This window comes from Astyanax mexicanus, chromosome 1 (assembly GCF_023375975.1).
Source record: "Astyanax mexicanus isolate ESR-SI-001 chromosome 1, AstMex3_surface, whole genome shotgun sequence".
In the NCBI taxonomy this organism is placed as follows: domain Eukaryota; kingdom Metazoa; phylum Chordata; class Actinopteri; order Characiformes; family Acestrorhamphidae; genus Astyanax; species Astyanax mexicanus.
This window is the reverse complement of record NC_064408.1, coordinates 55,306,564-55,333,360: the sequence shown is the minus strand read 5'-3', so window position 1 is coordinate 55,333,360 and position 26,797 is coordinate 55,306,564. Positions and strand designations below refer to the sequence as shown.

The 26,797-nt window shown below is 40.0% G+C and overlaps 1 protein-coding gene across 2 annotated transcripts; it reads left to right on the top strand.

Annotated features, from left to right (window-relative positions):
- Positions 1-472: 472 nt before the first annotated feature.
- Positions 473-26,591, top strand: LOC103033372 (solute carrier family 22 member 23). Of its 2 annotated transcripts, XM_022662055.2 has the most exons (11): positions 473-828; positions 1,213-1,712; positions 2,867-2,970; positions 4,329-4,483; positions 6,170-6,338; positions 10,221-10,348; positions 10,492-10,594; positions 16,012-16,223; positions 23,297-23,329; positions 24,345-24,468; positions 25,916-26,591. In XM_022662055.2, exons 2-11 carry the CDS (start codon positions 1,260-1,262, stop codon positions 26,259-26,261), a joined length of 1,827 nt encoding a protein of 608 aa, XP_022517776.1. In that variant the 5' UTR covers positions 473-828; positions 1,213-1,259; the 3' UTR covers positions 26,262-26,591. The 2 variants fall into 2 exon arrangements, with proteins under 2 accessions (XP_022517776.1, XP_022517777.1); XM_022662056.2 differs by lacking the exons at positions 473-828; positions 1,213-1,712 and adding an exon at positions 1,817-1,904.
- Positions 26,592-26,797: the final 206 nt, after the last annotated feature.

Here is a 26,797-nt window from a genome sequence, read left to right as displayed (position 1 = left end):
AAGTTTGTGGTTGCAAGGTGACAAAATGTGAAATTCAAAGGGGTAGGAATAGTTTTGCAAACCGCTGTATAGGGTCTATAGCTTGCTTTTTTGCACTCACAGTATTTGCAAGTTATAAAACTATTTCACTTTAGCCAATATTGAATAAGGATATTTGAGAAAATATACACAGACACAGTAAATATTTTTTAGGGAAAAAAATTAACTGATAGAAATTGATACATTCATAAGTGTGCATTCTGTCATGTATTTCATGATTAAAATGTGATTAAAACAGGTGAGACTTAAATAAATAAATAAAACACGGAGGGACTCCAGACTCTTAGAAACTGTGCTGACTACAACTTATCAGCTTGCTATGATGGGCGTAATATATGCCTACAGTGACCCGTCGAGGGAATAAATCACAGAAGCTGAAGTGCAGTCTTTCGCTGAAGGGCGCAACACCGGCATGTTTACTAGAAGAGCGTGGGGCAAGAGGCCACACAAAGGTTCTTTGTTGCTTCTGCGTCCAATCACACGCCGAGGCTTAGATCGTCCCGTGCTCTTTAACCAATCAGAGCGCGCGGGCAGTCTGTGTAAGGAGGGGCGTTCATTTGGATGCTGCGGGTGTGCACTGCCCGGTTTTGCGGAGGCTATTGAATTAAATTGAAATTGAATTAAATCGTCGGCGAAAATCTTCATAGTCCCCGATTAGCTTTGAAACAAGGCCGTTTGGGGTAAAAGTGCTTCATCACGGAAAGAGGCTGTTAATCCCGCGCTTAAAGATTTACAGCACCGAGGGATGGGTGCCGGAGCCACACCTGGACACCATCGCAGCAGAGACAGGTGTGTTACCTGTGGACCCTGGGGGACGCGGGGCGGGCCTTGTTTAGCACGCGCTGTCGCCATCGGAGCTCCTGGCACGCAGTTGCAGCAGCAGCCCCCCGCGATGGCATGATCTGAAGCCGGAGGAGACTCACAAAGGCGAGGCGAGACATGCCGCGCGGCGCTCCCCCTCACCCGCTGCTTCAGCCGCTCGTATCAGTCCGCCACATCTATAAGACAGACCTCTAGCCCACTTAACTTCTGGATTTATCGACAGTTTCAGCGCGGTTAAAGAGAAAAGACTCATATTCTCTGTCGCAGTAGCGCTTATCTGTGTGTGTGTGTGTGTGTGTGTGTGTGTGTGTGTGTGTGTGTGTGTGTGTCGGCGTGCCGGCTTTTTCGCAGAGACAATAGAGTCTGTGCAGTACTGCATGTAAGAAGGCGACGGAGACATGGCCGCGCTTCGGTTGGACGGACTGGAGCAGCTGCCGGAGAACGGCGCCGTGCCTCAAACGCCGGAGCCCCGCGGCACCTCCAGACTGCTGTCGCGCGTGGACGCCGCCGTGCTGCCCTTCCTAGGCGGCTTCGGGTCGTACCAGCGCCGCCTTGTCGCTCTGACGTGGGTGCCAGCACTGCTCATCGCCTTCAGCCAGTTTTCCGACTCCTTCTTGTTGGCGCAGCCCAAGAGCGCGTGCGCGAGGAACGTGAGCGGGATCGCGATGCCGAGCGTGAGCCCCATTGATAGCCACAGCATCCTTCTCCAGCCCGAGCAGCTCGTGGCCGACGCCGCCGCCGCCGCCAGCGACTACGACGACGACGCTGCTAACGCCAGCGCACCGTGCACGTGCGGCGAGGGCAGCAGGTTCGAGCTGCAGGCAGGTCTGCAGCACAACGTGGTCACCAAGGTATGTCAGTCACTGGACACAGGGGGGATATAGGATTTATATTCCTGCTTTAACGGCTCGTGTCTTTAGTAGATGCACACAGCAGGCTGCAACCGCTGATAATGTGGCCTGAGGACCAACCCACCCCCCAGTCCTGAACAGATAACCCTCTGCCCCCAGCTGCCCCTCCTACCAGGCGAGCTCAGCAGCAGTGTACGTCAGTATGTCTATACGTTGTGTTCTCCCAGCACTGACATAGTCTACCGATAAGATTAGGGTGTCCTGACTCAGGGGGCCTGCGTGGGGGCCCAAAGGGGATGTTTTGAACTGATAGAACGTGTGCTAAAGACCATGTGACGGAGAACAGTTGAAACTTTCAGCTCGTGTCTGATAAGATTACTCATTGATGGTCTATTGATGGGCTCTTGTCTTTCAAAAACCCATTTCTGCCCTTAACATAGGTTATTCAAGGTGTTCTTTAGTTAATGCAGTTTATATATAATTGTCAATGCTCAAACCTTTATATTCTTATATTGTTTTTGCATGGTCAAATGTTTTCTTCTCATGAAAACTTTTCTTTTGTTATAGCTTAAAGGACTTTTTACTTTTGTTACAGATGGAGGTACCATTTCTGTTTTTAAATTACTTTTTTAAAAATACTTTTAATTGTGTCTTTGCCAATTTGCTTGAATTATAAATCTGATCAGAAATGTGCTATACATAATTAAATGTTTTGGTTTTAATATTAATTAAAATGCCTCAGTTTAGTCACGCTATATATATAGACTCGGACTCCATGAAAGAATGCCGTTTGCGAGACATGTTGAATTTAGTCTTTTAGACAGAAAGATGTGCTTATGAATGTAATTAAAATGCTTAAAATGTCTTAAAATGCCTCTACCTACTCAAATTATAGAAATAGTCATAACTATGAGGTACAAATGCAAATTATAGTGGCAGACTATTATTTTGTGAATATAAACTGGCTTAATTGTGGGTTCGCTTTAGGGGACATTCTTTGTGCAGTAAGAAGCATTCCACCACTGTTTAAAATGACTGTAGTTAAGTACATACTATATGCTTTAAATGATCACTTAGCAAGCTTCGGACACTGTACTGTAGTAACTCTCTCTAACTCTCTCTCTCTCTCTCTCTCTCTCTCTCTTTCTCCACAGTGGCAGCTGGTATGTGATGAAGAGTGGAAGGTCCACATTGCTAAATTCTCTTTGCTGGTGGGCTCCATATTTGGTTACCTGCTGATGGGGGCTATGGCAGATTGGTAAGATTTTACTGATGTTTCCAAAATGCTGACAAACCACTTGAATCCACCCATCAGTCCTGAAATAAAAAAACGGATGATGAGGCATGTTTAATACCAAAAAGAAACAGGCATGCAATGCAGGGAAAAAATGTGTTGTTTTGAAATTACAATGACATGAAATATGTCATGGGACTTGAACAAGTAATGTCCCATGACTTTTTTTCCTGTCCCACATTAGCTACCATCCGGTGTAAAATAGACTTGGGGTGTAGTGAAACATAGAAATGAGTAAGAAATTTTGTCAAATATCCCACCTCTGTTCGTCCCCAGCAGTCTGAAATACAGCGTGTTTAGCTGATTCTGAGGGCCCTGACATTTAGAACAAGGCACTGAAGACTTTGAAAGTGCACAGGGATTTAATTAAAACTCACTGTTTAGGCACACAGTACCAAGAGGTTGTCTCTGGGCGCTGCCGTCTTGGGTAATGATACCCATGAATTGGGTAATGATAAGTCAACTGATGAACACAAATGGATAGGGAAGCAGATTGCAAAATTAATTCAGTTGAAATGCATTAATTCCCACTGTTGCTGAAAATAATAAATTGTGTTATCTGTTTCCCCATCCTACATTTTAGGTTATGCTTAAGGTACTGAGTGTCTAATAACATCTGCTAAAAGCGAACGTTGGGGGTGAACGGAGTTAGGCTTTTCTACAGTAGTTTGTACACATAATCATGTTTCACTACATCCAAAGTTCATTTCATGCTAGATTTCTCATTTAAAGAGCACTGCACTGACCTATGGAATAACTGTGTGGGGCATCCTGAACTGAATGTGGATTTAAATTATTTGTCTATTTATACAGATAGATTCTAGCCAGATGCCATGGGTCAAGATCTTTACTACCCACTGTGCTGTCCATTGTGTTTTCTGTGCGGGGCCTCCTGCACGAAACACTGAATATGCACATGTGACCTGGAGAATTTGCATCTAAAATTATTTTTACAGCTCTGTGTGTGTGTGTTTATGGAAAAGCCAATAAAATTTGATTAACACGAAAATGATGTCTACATGGTTCAAACTGTTTATCAAGTTTAATACCTTCATTTGCATTTTATTTTTGTAGCCTTTGCAACAGCTGAACAAAAACTCAGGCAATATGTCCTTCTGCAACCAAACCTGTTAATAGGGAGGCTTCTTCCCTTTGCTGCAGTAACAGCATCTACTGTTTTGAGTTGAATTTAATTGTGTTCAGCCACAAGAGCTCAGTGACCTCTGGTACAATAAAGAATTACAAAATAAGTAAGATCAGATAATGTTGCTGCTTATTTTTGAATCACTAATGCCACTCTAACTACTCTTTTGCTCCCACAGGTTGGGTCGTATTCCCGTGCTGCTGGTGTCAGTGCTGTCAGTGCTTGCTTTTGGCATGGCAGTGGCCTTTTCTGTGGATGTGGCCATGTTCAGTACTCTGCGCTTCTTTGAAGGGTTTTGCTTGGCTGCAATCAGGCTCTCCCTGTTTGTACTGAGTAGGTTCTCTCTTTCAGTTTACCTTTCTTGGTACTGCAGTTTTGGTTTACTACATATATCTACATTATCTTATACTGTGCTGAGCACACAGCAAATGTTAAAATGGCATGCTTTCTGTAAATGTATCAAAAGAAAACTGCTTTAAATGTCAGCTGCACCCTCTCCCCTTCACTTAATTATTTGCTTAGTGTGTGTTTATGATAACAAACCTTTAAGAATTGATGACCGCTGGAGAGGTGCATTTTACAATTTAAAAGTGAGTTACGCTTAGACTCATTTCTGCTCCCTTTTAATTAAAGTCAACTTGAATCAAAGTTGACCTTCCTTATCTTGTCAGTTAATGTAATTTGTAATGACTGTACACTGTAATTTGTGTACTGCTACTGTTTGGTAAAAGAATGTTTTACAAACCGAACAAGCAGTATCTGTCAAACCTGAGTTACAGTACTCCAGTTTGGAAATATTGTTTATATGGTGTACTGGTAACCAGTGCAGGATAATGTTAGCCAACATTTTTAATCTCAGATGTTGACTAAAATGTATTGTATGGAGAATACTTTAATATCTCAACTTTGTCTAATATCTAAATTTTTGAGAACAGTTTTCAAGAATCAGTGAGAAAGTTTAAGTTGCGCCGGGGCTGGATACTTCAACAAGACATACACCGTAAACTCTGCTCTAAATTTACAAAAGCATTCATGCAGAGGAACAAGTACAATCATCTCAGTCCCCAGACCTGAATATTATTGAAAATCTGTGGTGAGTTTTAAAGCGGGCTGTTTGTGCTCAGAAACCATCAAACCTGACTGATATGGAGATGTTTTGGAAAGAAGAATGATCCAAAATAATAGACTCTCATTGGAAGCAATAGGAAAAGTTTAGAGGCTGTTATTTCTGCAGAAGGAGAATCTACTAAATATTAATGTAATTTTTCTGTTGGGTCTCAAATTCATGCACCTGCCTAATTTTATTTAAATAATTATTACACACTTTCTGTAAATCCCATGAACTTAATTTTACTTCTCAAATATTCATGTTCGTCTGCAATATGAAAATTTAACTGAAATTGCTGATCTGAACAATTATTGATTTATTAAGGAAAATCATGAAAATTATCAGGGGTGTCCAAACACAAGCCTGTGCAGTGTGGGTGCTTCAGTGAACAATCCTTTAATCCGCTTCAGTCTAACAATCCTTAGTGTTTTGATTGCCGAATGTAAAGCCTGCAAAACGTAATTGACAGTTCAGCAAAAACATAAACAATGCTATTGCTTGCTACCATACACCGTTTAGGCCTGTATCTTGTACATTTAAAGGCATAGGCCACCCAAAAATCGTGGTGCCCTTGTAATTGTAATATTTAACATTTAAGGTAAAAAGCTATTTCAGGTGACTCTACCTCATAAAACTGACTGAGAAAATGGTGGGAGAGGTAAACATGGTGATAGTGTCCTCTCTGGAGTGGATCACTTTTAGTCTAGGCTCAGGAGGTGGGCTAAAGTAATCAGCACTAGTGGACCCTTTAGCAACAAAGGGAACGGTGGAATAAGAGAGAGAGAGAGAGAGAGAGCTGACACACACATTATATATGACAGAGAAAAGCTAAAACAATAATTAATGAAATGTCTTTTTGTTGTCCTTTATGCTTTTATGTTTTAATAAACTTGTGGCTCCCTCTATCTTAGGGATTGAGCTATGTTTGCCTGGATGGCGCTTCTCCATGACAGTGGTTGCCAGTCTGGTTGTGGTAGGCGGGCAGCTGCTGATGCCTGGCTTGGCTGCAGTTTGCCGCGATTGGCAGATTCTTCAGGTCCTCATCATCGTTCCATTCATTCTCATGCTTCCATACGTGTGGTAAGAACACTCTTTCTAAACACTGAAATAATTGTGATGTTATCATTTCCTGTGAGTGATTTGAACTGAGGCACTGTGTCAGACTGCATCTTCTACATAAAATTCATTTTATTATGAGCAGTTTGTGTGACTGGAGTGAAGTACTAGAATTTGGGTTTGGGATTCTACTTTATACCTCTACTTTTGATTTGTTACAGCAATGAAGACTTTTTTTAAAGTTTGTTATTAGCACTGCATTTGGGCTGCACGAGTAGGGCTGGGCGATATGGAAAAAAATCTTATCACAATATAGTTTTTCATATCAGCCGATATTGATATGTATCACAATATAAATCAACTCACTTTCTGTTACAATTAAATATTTCTTTTTACTCCTAAGTGACAGAATAAGTGAGTTATGGCCAAGCTCACTAGCAGGCTCAGAGCCTTGTGGACAGACACTAGGATGTCCACAACTTGCCAGGTGGGAGGAATAAAGTCAAGTTTCTGAAATGATTCACTTCTAGTGCATTACAGATTTATACTAACATTACATTAATGTAGACTAGACTTACATTACTTAACAAGTGTATTTAAAACTCCTCCAGTTCAGTAACAGCAATGTTTAGCTCTGTTAAAATACAGACACACAGATTATATAATCTTCTGTATTTAGTAAAATATCCAGAACAACAGACTCTCTGTCTGTTAAAAACTAAAAACACAAAGTAATCAATGTATAAACTGTATAAGACAGATAAGAAATCCGTCCTCAGGGTTTTCTAACAGAAACAGTAAAAAAGCAGAAAGTGCTTATTTTCTGTGTGTTTATGTACTAACCCATCACTCGTGCTGAAGTTAACCTTAATTTACACGGAAAACATGCGTTAACCATTAGTTTATTAGAATGTAAAAAGCAGTGAAGGCACCTTAGCTAATGATGACAGATTGCACAGATCCTCTTTTACACCTTAAACATCGCTAACTCTGAACTCAGACAAGCTAACCTAACCTAACAAACAGAGCAGCGTTACCTGCCTTCAGAAATCTGAACAAGCTCACCTCTCTAAATATCTTGGCGAAGAGACTCCATGCCACATATTTAGGAATTGAGTTTTCCACTGTAGAGCAGCTAAACTTATCATATAAATGATGTTTATGAAGTAAATGGGGAGGCGACGCTGTGTAGATCAGCTGTGCGAGTTTCAGAGGGGATCCGGGGGGCGTGTGGCTGAGCAGCAGTTCAGTGCGCTGCCTGATCGCGTGCTGCGCCTGTTCACAGAGCTGCTTAAACGGGAAATAGAAAATAAAGTTTATCGAATCCTATTGTCCGGCTTATCATATTTATCGCGATATATATTTCCCTCGATAACTATCGTTAACGTTTTATCGCCCAGCACTATGCACGATATATCGATTAAACATCGCATTGCGATATGCGTATGTGTGATAGTCGCATCACAGGACGTGCATTGTTACCCAAGTCTGTAAAAACAAACACGTCATGTTGCAACATTCTGATTGTTGACACAAGAAATAGATACTAGTTTTCTGGGTGAGCAGTGACGCCTCTGTCTGCTGCTGAGAAGGGCGAAGGGGGGGATGGGAAGCAGGCGTAAACACAAGGCAACCGCATGGCTTAACATGTGATTTAATTGCAGCGCAGACAGTCTGAAACTAATAGAACTGGTAATTAAAAAAAAAAAAACTAAATGGAACTGCACTGTGTGTTTATAAAACTAAATAAAACGAACTAAAATTACAGATAGATCGCATTTTATTTGCGTGTTTGTTCATTTATGTATAAGCGCTGTTTACACTCCAGCAGTTTTACAGCAGGCGGTGTTGCGGAAATCCTGCTTGTGAAGCTAGTGTATTTTCAATCTACACTCCTTTAGTGTTGCAGTGTTAATTAACATCATTCTGAACAGATTTCGCTCATTCAAACAGCCTGAAAACAGCCAGTTTATGGGTAGGGCTCGGGCTCATAATAACAGTTTATAGGTCGGGCTCGGGATCATAATAACAGTTTATGGGTCGGGCTTGGGCTCATAATGACAGTTTATGGGTCGGCTCGGACTCATAATGGCAGTTGATGGGTCGGGCTCATTATGACAGTTTGTGGGTCGTCCTTTGGCTCATAATGACAGTTTGTGGGTCGGGTCGGGCTCATAATGACAGTTAATGGGTTGGGTCGGGCTCAGGCTCATAATGACAGTTGATGGGTCGGGCTCGGGCTCATAATGACAGTTTATGGCTCAGGCTCATAATGACAGTTTATGGCTCAGGCTCATAATGAGAGGTTATGGCCTGGGCTCATAATGACAGTTTATTGGTTTGGGTTCGGGCTCATAATAACGGTTTATGGGTTGGGCTCGGGCTCATAATGACAGGTTATGGGTTCGGGTTCGGGCTCATAATTACAGTTTATGGGTCGGGCTCATAATGACAGGTTATGGGTTCGGGTTCGGGCTCATAATTACAGTTTATGGGTCGGGCTCATAATGACAGGTTATGAATCGGGCTCATAATGACAGGTTATGGGTCGGGCTCATAATGACAGGGTATGTATCGGGCTCATAATGACAGGTTATGGGTCGGGCTCATAATGACAGGGTATGTATCGGGCTCATAATGACAGGTTATGGGTCGGGCTCATAATGACAGGGTATGTATCGGGCTCATAATGACAGGTTATGGGTCGGGCTCATAATGACAGTTTATGGCTCAGGCTCATAATGACAGGTTATGGCCTGGGCTCAAAATGACAGTTTATTGGTTTGGGTTCGGGCTCATGAGAACAGTTTATGGGTTGGGCTCGGGCTCATAATGACAGGTTATGGCCTGGGCTCATAATGACAGTTTATGGGTTCGGGTTCGGGCTCATAATTACAGTTTATGGGTCGGGCTCATAATGACAGGTTATGTATCGGGCTCATAATGACAGGGTATGTATCGGGCTCATAATGACAGGTTATGGGTCGGGCTCATAATGACAGGGTATGTATCGGGCTCATAATGACAGTTTATGGGTCGGGCTCATAATGACAGGTTATGAATCGGGCTCATAATGACAGGGTATGTATTGGGCTCATAATGACAGGTTATGGGTCGGGCTTGTGCTCATAATGACAGGTTATGGGTCGGGCTCAGGCTCATAATAACAGTTATGGGTCGGGCTCGGGCTCATGATAACAGTTTATGGGTCGGGTTTGGGCTCATAATAACAGGTTCTGGGTCGGGCTCGGGTTCATAATGACAGTTTATGGGTAGGGTCGGGCTCCTTACAGTTTATGGGTCGGGTTTGGGCTCATAATAACAGTTATGGGTCGGGCTCGGGCTCATAATGACAGTTTATGGGTCGGCTCGGGCTCATAACAGTGTATGGGTCAGGCGTAGGCTCATAATGACAGTTTATTTGTTGGGTCGGGCTCGGGCTACACTAATTGTTTATTCAGTGATGACCACTTGAATAACTATTTACATGATGAAAAAGTAATTTTCTTTTATTTATTTTCCCTAATGATAGAAAACCTTGTGAATGGTCATTTAAAGGGGTGTTTAAAATGAAGCAGTTGTACACTGTAGATGTTAGTGTTTTTAGGTTCATTATTTAGGAGAGAAACCGTACTTTTTATCTCAAGTTTTTTTAATGAATGTTTTGCTATCTTCTTATTGCCAAGTTTCAAGAGCAATGTAATCTCAGAAGTCCCAAACCTTTGCATGGTATTCATTTAACTATTTAGAGTACCAGTCTATTGACCACAAGAGGTTTGGATGCTGCTGTATAGGATTTTTTCCCCCTTGCCTAACATGTATATAACATCATTAACTCCTTAATACTTTTTTGAGGGTGTATCTCAGACTGTAGATTTGTTAGCCATCCAAGATTTTTTTGTACAGGGTGTTTCCTGAGTCGCTGCGCTGGTTGCTGGCCACACAGCACTATCAAAGAGCAAAGAAGCAAATGTACTCCATTGCCCAAAGTAATGGTGTTGAAACAGCAACTGATCCCAATGGAATACTTACAGGTAATTTATAATTTTATCATATGAACTAGTACAATGATTAACAAAATGAATATCATACATAAGAGAGAGTCTAAAGAAGAGAAGATTTTTAAAGGATTATGATAATGATTAATGATGATGAAGTGAATGATGTCTGTTTCCAGAGCTGGAAAGAGAGCTGCAGCAGAATCCTAGGACATTCTGTATCACACAGCTGAGCAGCACCAGAAACCTGTGGAAGAGCATTGTAGTCCTTTGTGTTAACTCGTAAGTATGGCAAAGTTACTCACATTAATGTCGCAACATCTAATGCTCTCCCAAAAGAGTAGGCTTAGGCTATTGTGATAGTCTTTATTACTAACATAGTAATTATCTTTTGGACAGTATAGAGTTGGTCTCTGCAGAAAGTGTACACAGTACCAAGTTCAAATCAAATAAAATGTATTTATATAGCAGTTTTTACAATTGATTTTGTCATAAAACAACTTTACGGAAATGTGATTGCAGGAAAGGGAATCACAAAAAACACTGAAAATACAACATAAACCCCTCAGTTAGTAATGGAAGACAAAGAAGGAGTCCCTCACAACTGGAGGAAAAAGTTATGAGTTGTGTAAAAAAAGTATTTGTCCCCTTCATGATTTCTTATGTTTTTGCATGTGTGTGTCACTCTTAAATGTTTCTAATCATTAAACATCAATTAATTATTAGTCAAAGACAACACAAGTAAACACAAAATGTAGTTTTTACATTATTAAGAGAGAAAAAAAACCAAACCTACAGTGAAGGAAATAATTATTTGATCCCTTGCTGATTTTGTAAGTTGCCCACTGACAATGACATGAACAGTCTATAATTTGAAGGGTGGGTTAATTTTAACAGTGAGAGAATATACAAAATAAAATAAAATCCAAAAAATCACATTGTATAAATTATATACATTTATTTGCATTTTGCAGAAAGAAATAAGTATTTGTTCCTCTGCCAGCCTTTAAAAGTTCTGACCATAAGTGAGATGCTGGGTGGAAAGGAGACAACTGTTGGTGCAATAGTAAGAAAATGGAAGAAATATCGATTTGGGGCTCCATGAAAAATCTCACCTCGTGGGTTATCCTTAATCATGAGGAAGGTGAGAGATCAGCCTAAAACAAGGCAGCTAAAACTACAGTCACCAACAAAACCATTGGTAACACATGATGTGGTAATGATTAAAATCCTGCAGTGCCCCCTGCTCAGGAAGGCACATGTGCAGGCCCATTTATAGTTTGCCAATGAACACCTGGATCTTTGGGAGAGTGATTGGAGGAAGGTGCTTGGGGCCATGTAAGACAGAAATCGAGCTCTTTGGCATTAACTTAACTTGCTGTATTTGGAGGAAGAGAAATGCTGACTACTCTCTCAGGCATTAAAGTGAGAACATTATGTTTTGGGTTGTTTTTTTCTGCTAAGCGCACAGGACTACTTAACTGTATTAATGGGAGAATGGATGGATCCATGTAGCATAAAAACTAAAAGTAAAAGCCATGTACCTCCTTCCTTCCGCCAGGACATCAAATCAAATCAAATTTATTTGTATATCGCTTTTTTACAACTGGTGTTGGCACAAAGCAGCTTTACAGAAACATGATTACAGAACAAAGAATCAGGCAAAACATTAAACATACAAAATACAGAACACAGAACCCCCAGTGAGCACGGTGGCAAGGAAAAACTCCCTCAGAGCTGAAGGAGGAGGAAGAAAGCTTGGGAGGACCAAGACTCTCATTTAAGGGGGGGGGCCATCCTACCACTGGTCAAACGGCTTTTAAATTAATTTTAAAAAGTCTTTTATACATTAACATAGGTCTTATATATTCAGGAGTATAATAGCGCCACTAATGGCTTGGATGTAATCTGTAGTGGAGAGTAAGATGGATGATGAGCAGCTGATCTGTGGTGGATGGAGAAGAGCTGACTTCAGAAACTTCCATCAGTCTGCAATTATTGCAAACAAACACAACACATTTTACAAATACAAAACGTGACTAACACACACACAGTGTGTTTTACAAACACAAAACCTGATGGTTGTAAATATATATGTAAACTTCAAATAAATACACAGCTTTTTTTCTAATACATTGCTCTTAACAAACAAATATAACAGGTTTTACAAATGCAAAAAGCAATAAATAAAATAAATAAAACATGATTTTCAAACAATACCGTGTCATGATTCATGAACACGCACAGCCCATTTGTGAATCACGTGACTTTTGGCAGACTTTTAGCAGAGTCAAAAACAGCTCCGTGAAATGAGCAACAGTTGCTGGAAAGACATGTGACTTTCCCGTCAAAATAAAAGTCTGTCTCTAAAATATTACATTTAAAAAGAAATAATTCGTTTTTGAAGTGATTTTACCGAGAAGAAGGTTAGGTAAGACAGAAAATAAGTGGAATTCCACTCTTTTCAAAACTTCTAAACACGTTTAAATAATGTAACTTAGATAATAAAATAAAAAGTAAGAAATTGTACTAAAACTAGTGTTGCTGGGTAATACAGCTTTGCGCTGGCACTTTATCAATATATTCTGATTCAGGACACATAACTTTTTAAGAAAAGTAACATTATAAAGAAAAAAATATTTCTTTAAGCCACTGACAGCATGTTTTATATGAGACGAATAGTAAAGTCAGTGGATTTCAGAGGTTTGACTGTACTAAAACTAGTGTTGCTGGGTAATACAGTTTTTAATACAGATTTTTACTATTCGCCTAGTATAAAACATGCTGTCAGTGGCTTAAAGAAATATATTTTTCTTTATAATGTTACTTTTATTAAAGAGTTATGTGTCCTGTGTCAGAATATAATAATAAAGTCCCAGCGCAAAGCTGTATTACCCAGCAACAATTTAGTACAATTTCTTACTTTTTATTTTATTATCTACATTATTTAAACGTGTTTAGAAGTTTTGAAAAGCTTTTAATTAATTTTAAACTGTAAATATTATTAAACTAGTTCATACTATTTTATTTACAGCCTCAAAACTGATTTTTATTACATTTTAGGGGGACTTTTATTTTGACAGGAAATCGCTTTGGACTCCTGCCAAGTGTTGCTAGAATCACAATGCTGTCAAAAACTCGTGTTGAGATTTTCTCACAAATACACAACGCCTCGTACAAATGCATTGCCCCAGAACAGCATGTGCCGCTGTGGGACACTTTACAAGATGTGGCTGCACGGCAAAGCAAGCTCTCCTATCCAGCGCTCCCCAGTGCATTAATTTACACTGATTAAGGTGTTTAATACATCACAACTCTAGCATTTTATACCCGATTTTCACACAGTTTGGTTTGTTACAAACAGCAGAGATTATGATATAGGGCGGCAACAAGAAGCCAGTGGAGGGAACGCAGCAAATGAGTTACATGACTGAACTTTGGAAGATTGAAGATGAGTAGTGCTGCTGCATTCTGAATTAATTGTAGTGGTTTGGTGGCTCGCAGTGGAAGACCAGCCAGTAGAGGGTTGCAGTAGTCAAGTCTTGAGATGACCAGAGTGGCTTCCTAAGACAGAAATGGTCGAATTCTTTGGATGTTGTACAGGAGAAATCTGCATGACTGAGCAATATGGCTCGAGAATGATAACTGGTCATCCATTACTACACCAAGGCTTCGTGCTTCTGCCGATGGAGTGACCAGTGAAAGAGATCTTCATCGAAAGAGATGAAAAGATTGTGATGAAGGCTTGTGGTTCCTGGAATAAACAGCTGGGGTTGAGATTTAGATGATGAGAACTCCACGACGAGACATCACTGAGACATGCTGAGATGCGGGATAAAACCTGAGTGTCGGAAGGAGGAAAAGAAAGGATTAGTTGAGTGTCATCCGCATAGCAGTGGTATAAGAATCCATGAGAAGATATTATTTCACCCAGAGAGCGAGTATAGAGTGAGAAAAGAAGAGGACCAAGCCTTGTGGAACCCCAGTGGACCAGTCAAAGTCCAGTGTGGCAGAATTACAACTATGTAATGAGCAAAAAATCCTCCACAGCGCTGTGAAAGACTCCTTGCAAGTTACCACAAACATTTTAGTGCAGTTGTTGCTGCTAAGAGTGGCCCAACCAGTTATTAGGTTTATGGGGCAAGCATTTTTTCACACAGGGCCATGTAGGTTTTTTTTTCTCTCTTAATAACAAAAATCTTAATTTAAAAACTACATTTTGTGTTTGCTTTTGTTTTTGACAAATATCTAAATTTGTTTGCTGATCTAAAACATTTAAGAGTGACAAACATGCAAATAAAATAAATAAATCATAAAGAGGGCAAACACTTTTTCATACCTCTGTGTTTATCGAATGCTAGATCTGAATCTATGATAATGGCCCAATTTTTAGCTGCTGAACCAGGTGTGACTGAGAGGTCGGCCAGATATAACATAAAGTCTAATAATTTATTTCAAGCATCTTTGAGATGTAGTAGGAGAACTTCTGTTTAATCACTACTAATAGGGGAAAGTTGTAAGACATCCATGATTTCACATCTTTTACACATTCCTCAGTTTTGTTTATTCTCACTCTGTCATCAGGTTTGATATGAAGAGCTGCGTGTCATCCGCATAACAATGAAAATTAACATCATGTTTTCTAATGACTTTGCCCAGTGGAAGCATATATTTATATTTATATATATATATAGCATAAATGGGGGGTGGACACTATGCAACGGTACAGTGTTGTTCGGTTTCGATATATCAATATTACAGCTTAGATTCTGACATCGGCATCTGTTTTTAATGCTATTTTTATTTTATATAAAGCTCTGGCATGGTAATCAAAATATAGCCAAGTAACCAAGTATTATCATTAAAGAAAACAAACAAAATAACGAAAACTGAAAGGAAAAAAACATTTTCGTTAATTAAAACTAATAAAAACGGTAATTAAAAGAAAAAAATAACTAGCTGGAACTGTATTGAGAGTTTATAAATCTAACTAAAATGAACTGAAATTACTGATAGAATACCCTTTGTTTTTGTGTTTGTTAATTTATTTATAAGCGCTGTTTCCACTCCAGCAGTTTTACAGCTTTTTTTCTGTTTGTGCTGGACTTGCAGCTCTATGTTTTTATTAAATAATATTTCTGAGCTCCTTCAGTGTTTCAGTGTTAATTTACATAATTCTGAAGATATTGCGCTCATTTAAATGGCCAGAAAACAGCCAGTTTATGGTGGTGTGGAGAAATAGGAGCACTCACTGCAACCACTTACCGACCCCCCAACCCCCCCCCCCCAACAGCACGTGTTCAGCAGTCCCTCCCACCTGTATATACTGAGTTCCTTAAAGCACTCATGGGTTGCCAAAGCTGGCGTCACAACTGCAGCAGTAGTAGGGGCATTGTGTTTAAACACTTAAAAAGGGAAATGTGTTTTATTTATTCTCAAATGTGATTTGACGATAAAGACATTGTGTTTTCAGTTTGCCTAAATTTCAGATGATATTGTCTTTGAGTGCCTCATAGAGGTATATCTAGCAGTCAGTCTCTCACCATGAAGAACACTAACCAAAAGTATCCTCTTAGAGCATTTCAGGGGAAGTACTTATTTTAATTTTTATTATTTTTCTCATTGAGTGTACTTTTAGTATACATTAAAATAATTTATCATGCATTAGATTGGTAAATTATTGTCTTTCTTTTTCTCAGGCTGACTGGTTATGGAATCCACCACTGCTTTGCACGCAGTGTTCTGGAGGGCAGCACATCTCATCTGCATTACTATGCTCTGGCAGGCATTGCTATGGCCTCTTGTGTGGTGCTCTGTCCAGTGGTGGTGGGCTTTGGCAGGAGAGGTGGCCTCCTGACCTTCATGATCATCACAGCACTGGCCTCATTGCTCCAGCTTGGCCTTCTCAGCTGTGAGTTTGTGTACACACACACACACACGCGCACGCGCACACAAACTCTGCAAAACTTCTTGACATCTAAGGAAAACAATGGTAATGTAATGCCATGTGATGCCTAGATTGTCTAATCACTTCATTAAATTTACTAAAATTAGTGAGCTATTGATAGTTCTAAAAATATCTACAGTGACAGGACTTCACAGTGATGTCGGTACTAGTGCTGGGCGATGATAGTTCCCTCGTTGACTATGATAAGCCTAGGCGATAGGATTTGATAAACATTATTTTTCAGTTGCTGTTTAATTAGCGCTGCAAACAGGCACATCGGGCGATCAGGCTGCAAGCTGAACTGCATGCTCAGTCAAGTACCACTCGCTGCAGGTGCTGGATCAGATTATTTTTCTGAGTCAGCCTATTTTAGAACAGTATCTTGGATATTTTCATTTTCTAAGTAAAGTTAAAGCAGAGAAGACACTGTCTGCGGTACTTTTCCTTGCGGGCGTGCTGAATTTGTCACAACACCGGATCCCCCTGAGAACGGATTTGTAAACAGACAGAGAGAAACAGCACTTTCCGTCTGTTTCCTCAACCTCACTGTTTCTGTCAGAAAACCCTGAAGGAAGAATTCTCTTATGTTTAAGTTTTTAACAGTTAGAGGATTCATAGTGCTGGATATTTTACTAAGTACAGAAGATTGTAGAACCTGTGTTGCTGAATATGAACGGAGCTAAACTCTGCTGTTACTGGACGAGTTTCAAATACTGTAGTTAAATAATGTAAGCAACTGAAAGCCAGCAATGTTGGTATAATTCTGTACTGCAGTAGAAGTGTATCATTTCAGATACTTGACTCTATTCGTCCAACCATCTTTACAGGTGTGCTTGGAATTTTGGACCCAGGAGTACGTTAAATTAAATGAGTCCAATAATGACTAAATACATATTTCTGAACTTAGCCTTCCCCATCACCCACCATAGATCAGGTGCCCAGCATCCAGTTTTGCCTCGGACAAGTTGTTCACTCTCCATTACCGATCGCATCTAAACGCATACTTCCACTGCTGGTGCTGCTATACAACTGACCTGTGTGGATGTATAAAGACTTTTTAAAATTAATTTGAAAGCTATCTGACCTCCTTGAACTCACCTGGCAAGACGTGGACATCTTAGAGTCTGTCCACAAGGCTCTTAGTCCTCTCTGTTATGAGTAAAAAGAAAGTGATTTGATTTATATCATGACACATATGGATATCAACTGATGGAAAGCTATACCGGGGTAAGATTTTTTGCGATAGCGCCCAGCTCTAGTCAGTACTAGTATTTTTTTGTATTTATTGCGTGTAGCACAGTGCCATCTAGTGGTCGTTAAAGGGAATATCTTGTATATAAAAGAACAGTCTGTCTGTGGTTGTAAAATACCACCATAATCAGTCATTATTGCTCCATGTACGATTGAGACATTTAAGATTGATGACTTTTGAAATTGGACAGTCTTTGCAGTACCAACTTTAGTGACTCTCATCAACCTTCCTGACGTTCCCGTCGCATCCAGAATAAAATAGTTTTGTGAGCCATAGGCCAATTCGTTCCTCTTAACTGAAATGTCCTTTAGCAGAACCAAGTCTTTTAGTCATTTCAGCCATTTCCTACGGCTCTGTAGAGTGCTTAGTTATTTCGTGCCTTCTGTGTTCCCTTGCTTTCATTTTTGCTTTTGGTGTCTAACGTTCCTGGCACAGGAAGAAGAGGGCCGAACTTTTGTGTTAGCAACATGGCTGAGGCTCAATAGAGCAGGTAAATCACGATCACTAGAAATGGGAGACAAAACTCTTGCATTCACTATTGCAGAGATCTCTGTCATAAGTGTAGATAACACTTTGTGAGTGAGTTATAACTAGGGATGCAACGGTTCTCTGTATTTTATCGAACCGTTAGGTTTGGGCTGTTCGGTTCGATGCACCCGGATGGACCGCGGTATTTCGGTGCCGCACTAACAGAGTGAACGAACGCTCTGGTACTGAATGGCCAGGGGGAGGGGCTGCTGAACACGTGCTGTTGGGGGGTGGGGTGGCGTTTAGTGGTTGCAGTGAGTGCTCCTCCTTCTCCACACCACCATAAACTGGCTGTTTTCGGGCTGTTTGAATGAGCGAAATCTGTTCAGAATGATGTTAATGAACACTACAACACTGAAGGAGCGCAGACCTTTTGTTTAATAAAAATGTGTAAGAACAGCTAAACACAGCACTGCAAGTCAAACGTGGACAAGTGGAGAAGCTCGCCCATGCCCAGGGCTGCCTGATTATAACATTCTAACTGGTAAATTTTTTTAAACAGTTTGATTTGTTACTTAATGTTATATATGGTTACTTGGTTATATTGTGATTATCACGCCAGAACTTTATATAAAATAAAAATAGCTTTAAAAACAGATGCCTATGTCACAGTCTATTTCCTGGAGTCCAAGAAATAGACTGTGACATGTCGGGTTCGGGCACAGAATCTAAGGTCTAATATATCGAAACCGAACCGAAACCGTGGCCCAAGAACCGCGATACGAACCGAACCCTGGCCACACTGTACCGTTGCATCCCTAGCTATAACTAAGGGGTATTCAAGAGCATAGAGTCCGGTATGCATCAACAGATGCCAATCATCCTCTCCCAAGCCCCACCCGTATGGAAGGCATGGGGAGGATTGACAACCCAGCAACAACTTTTTTTCACTTTGTTAGGTTTACACGCTTTGTTTCTCCAGAACCATGAACAGATCTTTACAAGCATCCACAAAATTGGAGCCACAATCAAGCGTCGAATGTGTTCACAAAGCTAGCTGTGTGTCAATATGTACAGCATGGACACAGGCGTGTGAAGATGACTGTCCATGTTTTTTAAATTGCATAGCCCCCACAAGTGTGCTATGAAATGACTGTCCATGGTCCAAGTACATTTAGCCCAATGTAGGTAATAGGAGGATCTGTTTTGAGGCGGCTCTCAGGGAGATCAGCCATTTTTTGTTCTGTGGCTTTGCCTCTGAGCCTCTGACACTGAACACACTGGTGGATGATCCTAGTAATGCACCTTTTTGCACAAACAATCCAGAATCCTGTATTTTTTTGGCTCCTTTTGTAAAAAGACTTGGTGCTTGGTCTGCTCATGAAAGTGGTTCTCAAGTAGAGAAGGGATGTGGCTTTTGCCAGGTATAATGATGGGATGTTTTTTGTCAAAGTGTAGCTGAGCAATATTCAGTCTGCCCCCAAATTTTAGAAGACCTTTATCAATTATTGGATGTAATTTCCTAAAAGTATTTATCTTGGAAATATATTTTCTTGCCTTTGAAAGCGCTATCTCGCCTAAATAGACTTCTTGCTATATACATTCAAGTATAGACACTTTTTGCTTGAGAATTATCTACAGTGTGAAGCCTCGAACAGTAATTCCACCCCCTGCAGGTGCTCTTCTCTGCACTGGATTTTCAAGAGTGAATAACATGAATAATACAGGCGATGAGGGACTTCCACCTTGGAAAGCGCTGCAAGTGATGAGATCCAAGATTGTCTTGAGAGAAATGCACTGCTACACAGGTGCAGTTTGACCGGATTTCATTGTCAGAGTCTGGGCTAATAAGCTCATAAGATTTCTTTTCAGTGAAAAACCCATCAGGATCAGAGAGAAAGGTAGGTCCAGATAGCCAGATAGAGTTCTGCAAGTCTGACGCAGTTACATAACGCAGCAACATCTGTGGGATTTAAACTTGAAGGAATGTAATGCCACTGTTCTGGCCATGTGAACCTTTGGATTCTTTGCACTCAATTACTGACATAGATGTGGAATTGTCTTGTTTGGTTGCAGATATGTACACACATACTCACACACTGTTGTGCCAGTTTAGCAGCTAAAACAGCAGCCCCTAGCTCCAGACAGGAGCCGTATGTGTGGCAGTAGTTGCCAATTTTGCCTTTCCAAAAATGAACACTGCCTTGCATGTTTCACTGGCATCCGTCACCTTCAAATAAGCCACCACTGCAATTGCTACAGGGGACACACCTGAGAACACATGGATCTCTTTCCTTTGGGCCTTGGAGAGTGAAAGGTTCACATAAGTTCTGGGATCTTCCAAATCTGTCAGATGCTGTTACAAGCTCTTCCATGTCTCCCACTCCAGCCTTCTTCTCTAAAGGTAGTGGAGCGTCCCAATCCACAGAGTCAGAAGTTTATAGACGGGACAGAAACTTTCCCTGAGTTGTAATGTGAGCTCCAAATTCCATAGGATCAAAAATATTTAGTGTTGACAACAATCCTCTTTGTGTGAAGGGCTTTTCGTCTGTAGTAATATGAAATACTAAAGCATCACTCTTGAGACTTATTTCAAGGCTTCTTTGAGTAGGAAGAGTGTCCAATTCTGGATCCAGGAGTTCCTTTAGTAGGTCTACTGCTTACTCAATGGTAGGTAGAAATTTGATCCTGTCATCAACATAGAACAAGTGGACTGTAGGGTTGCAGCGGTAACCGGTTTCACGGTATACCGTGGTATTAAAATGCACGGTTATCATACCGTGTGTGTTTGCTTATTACCGGTAAAACTCAAGCCAGCGGAGAAACTCACCCGCGCATGCGCAACTCTGCTCCGCTTCAGCTACTCAGCACACAGCGGTGAGAATGGCAGAAGTGCATCAGACTAGAGCTTAGATTCTCTGCCCGAACCAGACCTGACCCGAGGACCGACCCGAAATCGGGTCCGTTCGGGCCGAGATTTCCCACCACATTCCTCGGGCCGGGTCGGGTTGGGCTCCAGAAAATAGTCTGAGATGTAGGCATCTGTTTTTTAATTATATATTTTATTTTTAAATAAAGCTCTGGTGTGATAATCACAATGTTTAACCAATTATTATTGTTAATGAAAACGAACCAAATAACGAAAACTGAAAGTGAAACTTAAATAACTTATTTATAAGCGCTGTTTTCACTCCCGCAGTTCTACAGCGGGAGGTGTTGTGCCGATTCTGTCCGCGAAGCGGGAGTCGGATTGAGCAGGGAGTCGGATTCGGCATAACAGCGGCAGCGCGGCTGCACCTCGCGGTCCGCGGTGTTAGTTGTAAGCGCTCGCGCTAGCCGCAAAATACGACAGAAAACACTGAGAAACTGCAGAATTATGAATTGGACTAAAATGAGCACGAGGAGATAAAAGAGAACCTTTACCTGTGAGTAGCTCACATCAGAACACGCAAATCTCTCTCTCTCTCTCTGTGTGTCTCTCTCTCGCACGTGAACTTCTCCGCACTGTGTTTAGCTGTTCTTAAAAATCATTTTTTATTAAATAATAGTTCTATGCTTCTATGTTAGTGTTAATTAACATAATTCTGATCATATTTCGCTCATTCAAACAGCCTGAAAACAGACTTGTAATCTTGTAATCAACAAGCTTGTAATCAATGTGGCCGTAAAGTCACAGCTAAAGGAGGAAATACATCAAACCTGATCTCCCATCTCCGAGAACACCACCCCGCTGTGCAGCGCAAAGTATGTGTTCAGTTTATAATTTTACCTAAATAACCTAAATAAAACTTCTTTGTAGTCGTGCACAACCCATGCGGTAAGCGCCCGCAAAAGCGCTGAGTTATCCGAAATTTGGGCACGCAGGTACAGGCGTGAAGTGCGTGCTACGATGGATTCACGTGTCCGTGTAAAGGTCCTGGCCGGACTGGATGTGAAAGACGCCATTCATTTACATGCGTTAATTTTCAAATTCTGACGTGCCTGTTTTTCATATGTTGAAGGTTTTAAGGTGTGAAAGCCTTAAAATAGAAATCTCTATTGTGAGGATCATGTCAGAAATAAATCCCCTCTTTCTGCAGTATCTGGTTATATACCAACTTTTTTTATATATATATATATATATACACTCTTAATGCCCTTAAGAGTAGTGGAAAAACATGGTTTCCTTCACCTGATGGTGTAGTTTCTACAATAAATAGTTAATTGAACAAAAAAACTTTGTTGTAATTTATTTAAGGGTCAGTTTAATAATATATGTAACAAACTGTTATACCGTGATAACCGTGATACCGCGGTATTTTCCGAGACGGTTATCATACCGTGAAAATCTCATACCGTTGCAACCCTAGTGGACTGTCATTCTGTACTCTGCTACCTCTTTTGTCATGTAATTGTCTTTGAACCACAGAAATTGTGAGAAAACTGTACTTGTGTTTGAAAAAGCTGATTTATGTAACGGCTGGTGTGCTCTTTTGGATCTACTACAGGTAAATTAGTGTTCTTCTGACCTTGCATCAAAGTTGAGCTCTTTAGCCTCTTCAAGTACTTTTGCTTCAGCCAAAGCAGCAGTGACCTTTTTTTTGTATCGCCATCAAGGTACCCTCCACGTGAATTTTTTTCTAGTCCAACAGCTTTTTTTTTTGTTGATTTGAACTGGCTTGTGCATGTGTTTCCTCTGCTCTTGCTCAAGCAGCAGCCATACAAGTTGCAAATCGTTTTGATGCCGAGGATGAGTTAGAGGTGACTTACCTTATCTCATAAGGCTGTTGGGTAGAACAATCGTCATATATTAATGCTTTACCACTGATCCTGCATTAGGTGCCCGCTTTGCAGTGTTTTTTTCACTACTTTGTCCTTATTGTGTGTAGCTTAGCACAACTTGACAGATGGCTGTGATTTGAATAAAGAGCTGGATCAAAGGCATTTTATTGTCTTCAGTGTTTTTATCCAGATTCCCAATTTTTCTTGTGAAACTTCAAACAAATATTACGTATCTTAAGTTAAGGAAAATCATCAGCATGACATCTAACATTACCAGCAGCTTACAAATGTGTGTAGTATTTTACTCACTCATATCTTAAAACGTAATGCACATATGTGCACAACATAGTTTTTACTTACATTAATAGAACAACTAGTAATTCTGTTTTTGCACAAAACATTAAAAAAATTGTTTTATGTGTAGTCATATTTGATTTAATGTTATGTACACAGGTAAACATAGACATGTATATGTATATGTGTATGTAAATATTTGTGCTTGTGGAGGTATTTGAGTTTAATTATAATGCTTGTCTGTTTTTTGTTTTTAATACAGTAATTGGAAAGTACAGTCTACGCTATGATACAGGTAAGGTGACTTGCATATCATTACTTTATCATAAAACATGTCTCTCCAAGTAATTTAGTATATAAAATAGTATCTTTTGATGTTAAAAGTTTTATTCTGTTTTACGGTTTACAGTGGCATGCAAAAATGTAAGCACCCTTTATCAAACCTTTTGAACACATTAACCGAGATTAGTGGGTCTATTTGTCTTCCTCATAGAAGTGGTATTTGGACATTAGTTAGTCTGTTAGCTTGTAGCAAATATTCAAAGCTGTAAAATTAATTGTGACTCCTTAAACCTTTACTCTTCAACATTCAACTGCAAGAGGCCCTTCAACTTCCACAAAGTATAAGAAGGCCATAAGAAGCCAGAAAAGTGTTTTCAGTAATTTACTGCTAAAAACCTCTGAGAAGGATTTAGTAGGCTCTGGAGGGGTGATTCATTGTCCTAATGAGCAAATAAACATTACATATCTTAAGTTTAGGAAAATCATCAGTATAATTACAAAATACACATACATATTTGTAAAGCACCCTGCTTTGTATCCACACAGAACATGCTATAGAATGGCATCAGTGATGTGTCTAAGGCACAAAACATATTTAGTGAATGTGTATGTACCTAGACATACTACTTCATGGAATATGACTTTAAGGGTAGATTGATCAGAAGAAAACATCCATATGTCATAAGTAGACAATTCAGTGAAGTTTTTAGTGTTCTTTTCAAACGCCATCCAAACAAGAAATGTGCAATGTGGTCTGATTTATAGACTTTTGGCCACAATAAGTAAAGGTATATTTCAAGAAAAAGATACAAAATACTTTTTGTCTTATAAAGATTAGTTTATTTCTAGTCACTTAGCTATTCACATTAACATGATTTCATGATTTTGACAGCTCTGGTTAAAAAAAAAAAAACATTTCAACATCTTGTTTATTTGAATCCACACAAACACACATTTGTGTTGGTGTGGATTCAAATTCAAACTTGTCCAAGGAGAAGTTTGAAACGTTTTTTCCTGTGTGATGTCAGTTCTGAGGGACACTCTGAATCGGCGGTTCTCTGTGGCATTTTCTATTATTGGAATGTTCTCATCGCGTGCTGTCAGCACACTCAGCATCTTCTACTGTGCAGAGATCACACCCACTGTCATCAGGTCAGTCATTTTTTTTCTGTCTTTTTTTAGTAAAAATGTATCTCCTTGAATATGTTTCACTTTTTATTGTTTTAGTTCATGGAATTGTGGTGATTAGAATTTAGATTTGGTTTTACAAAATTCTTTGGTCTTACTGGTGGTGGTGTAGTCAGGGGTACTGATTAGCAAGGGACTGTAGTATAAAGACAAATCAGACACATTCACTACACTCAGCTAATCTTTTAACTAACTGTGAGCCTACCAGCATCAACTGCCTGATTGATTCACTTTGAGCGGAGTGAATATTTATGCAGTCATTTATTTTACATTATATATTTTTTATTTCATATACATTAATTTGTAGATTTTCTAAAAATCTACTGATATTGGTTCCATTATTAAAAACAATAGAAAAAGGAAACATATTCTTGGGGATAAATACTTTTGATGGGAACTATTATATAACATCCATATTATATCATTTTTTCTGTTTTGGTCTTCTTTGAAAAAGAAAAATGGTGGATCCAGACAAAAGGTTCCTCCGAACTGTGATCCAGATGTTGTCTCATGTCCATCTTCAAACTAAAATATTTTTGTTTGAGATTGGCCTTACTTTTTTAATACTTTAGTTTTTCCTGCAGATATAACATTTTGTAATTGTTTAAAGTAGCCAATATACAGCTTGTGTAACAGGATAAATTTGCGGTGTACTCAAAATAAGTCAACACACAGCCATTAATGTCTAAACCACTGGCAACTAAACTAAGCCATTTTTTCCTCCTGGTGTCATGTGACTCGTTAGTGTTAAAATGTATCAAGTTTGGGGAAATTCTCTCAATTCTCTGTTGTTCTCCATAAGAAGTTTACTAACACCCTTAAACACAGAGGCAGCATGATAGTGAAGGTCATACAACAGTTTTAGGATGGATTCCACTCAGAACAGGAGTGGAATCTGAGGAATACCAAGGCAACTGTCCCTTGTCTAAAATCAAGCATTTGTTTTGTTGAGGAAGCTGAAGATAAAAGTGACGGACTGGTCAAGAGTTTCTCTAGACCTAAACCCAATTAAGCACCTCTAAGGCATTCTATAGAAGGTGGAGAAGTGCAAGGTCCCTTAACATCCACCAGCTCTATGTCATTATGGATGAGTGTAAAGTTCTAGTGAACTCCATGCCCGAGAGAATTAATGGCGGCCACACAAAAAAAATCATGACACTTTGTGTACTCATTTTTTTGCCAGCGGTTTAGACATGGCTGTGTTTTGATTTTGATTTGATTTTTTTTGAGGGCACTGCAAATTTCCAAGCTGTGCACTGACTACATCATGTATCAAAAGTGTCATATTTTCATATCTTAAATATAAAATATTTACAAAAATGTGAGGGGGATGTACTTACTTTTGTGAACAAACAAACGTGTGTCATGTTTTCTATTTCCCCATGAAAAATCTTTTCATTTGTGTGAACAGGGGTGGAGGTGTAGGTCTGGTCCTTGCGAGTGCAGGGTTTGGAATGCTAACAGCACCACTCATGGAGCTTCACAACCAGAAGGGCTTCTTCCTCCATCATGTCATACTCACCTGCTGTACTCTCCTCTGCATCATTTGCATTCCGTTACTGCCAGAGACGGCAGGCCAGCCACTGCCAGAGACTCTGGCTGAGGGGGAAGGGCTGCTGCGCAGACCCCTCGTCCCTGGAGAGCAGCATCACCTCCTGGCCAGGCCAGAGGTCAGGGAGTATTCCCGTGTTCAGGACACTCCCCTGCACCAGGTGCTTAACCCCAGCAACAGCACAGCCAATGGTGTCAGGACTTGATTATATAGATATTCTATACAAATAAAAAACAATACAAAAACCGGACAGGCCATATGGAACTATTATATGGAACACATGGAACCATATTTCACCAGCCTGCAAGCACAAATATTCATCATGAGGTTAAAACCACTAAAACAAGCGGACCTTTCTAGAGCTTTTAACCAATGAATGATGACAAAGCAATGCCTATGAAACAGGATAAACTACTCATAATGTGTCAAACCTCATCAGCCAGCTGATGTTGGGACAGACATTAAAGGGGTGTTGTGAACAAAAAATTGATTAACTCATGCAATGAACGGAATTAAATTTTAAAGTGACCACTAAGTTGGTTTGTTTATGACTGTGGAGCTGCCACACAGTTTTCAGGTCTACTTAAGCATACCTAGTGTTTTGCACTAAGTCCAGAAAAAAGCAATCATGTTTATCATTTTGTAAATATGTGATGTCTTATGCATGTGTGAGGAAAAAAAAGTGAGAGAGAGGAACCTGTGGATTATGATGGTTGAGGTTAAAAAGCAGTCTGAGTCCAT

What these genes read in the sequence shown, in the direction of transcription:
- LOC103033372 (XM_022662055.2), top strand. Translation starts at nt 1,260, where the DNA reads ATGGCCGCGCTTCGGTTGGACGGACTGGAGCAGCTGCCGGAGAACGGC. An exon ending in ATGGGGGCTATGGCAGATTG is followed by an intron (nt 2,971 to 4,328) that starts GTAAGATTTTAC and finishes TTGCTCCCACAG; the next exon opens with GTTGGGTCGTATTCCCGTGC. An exon ending in TCCCAATGGAATACTTACAG is followed by an intron (nt 10,349 to 10,491) that starts GTAATTTATAAT and finishes GTCTGTTTCCAG; the next exon opens with AGCTGGAAAGAGAGCTGCAG.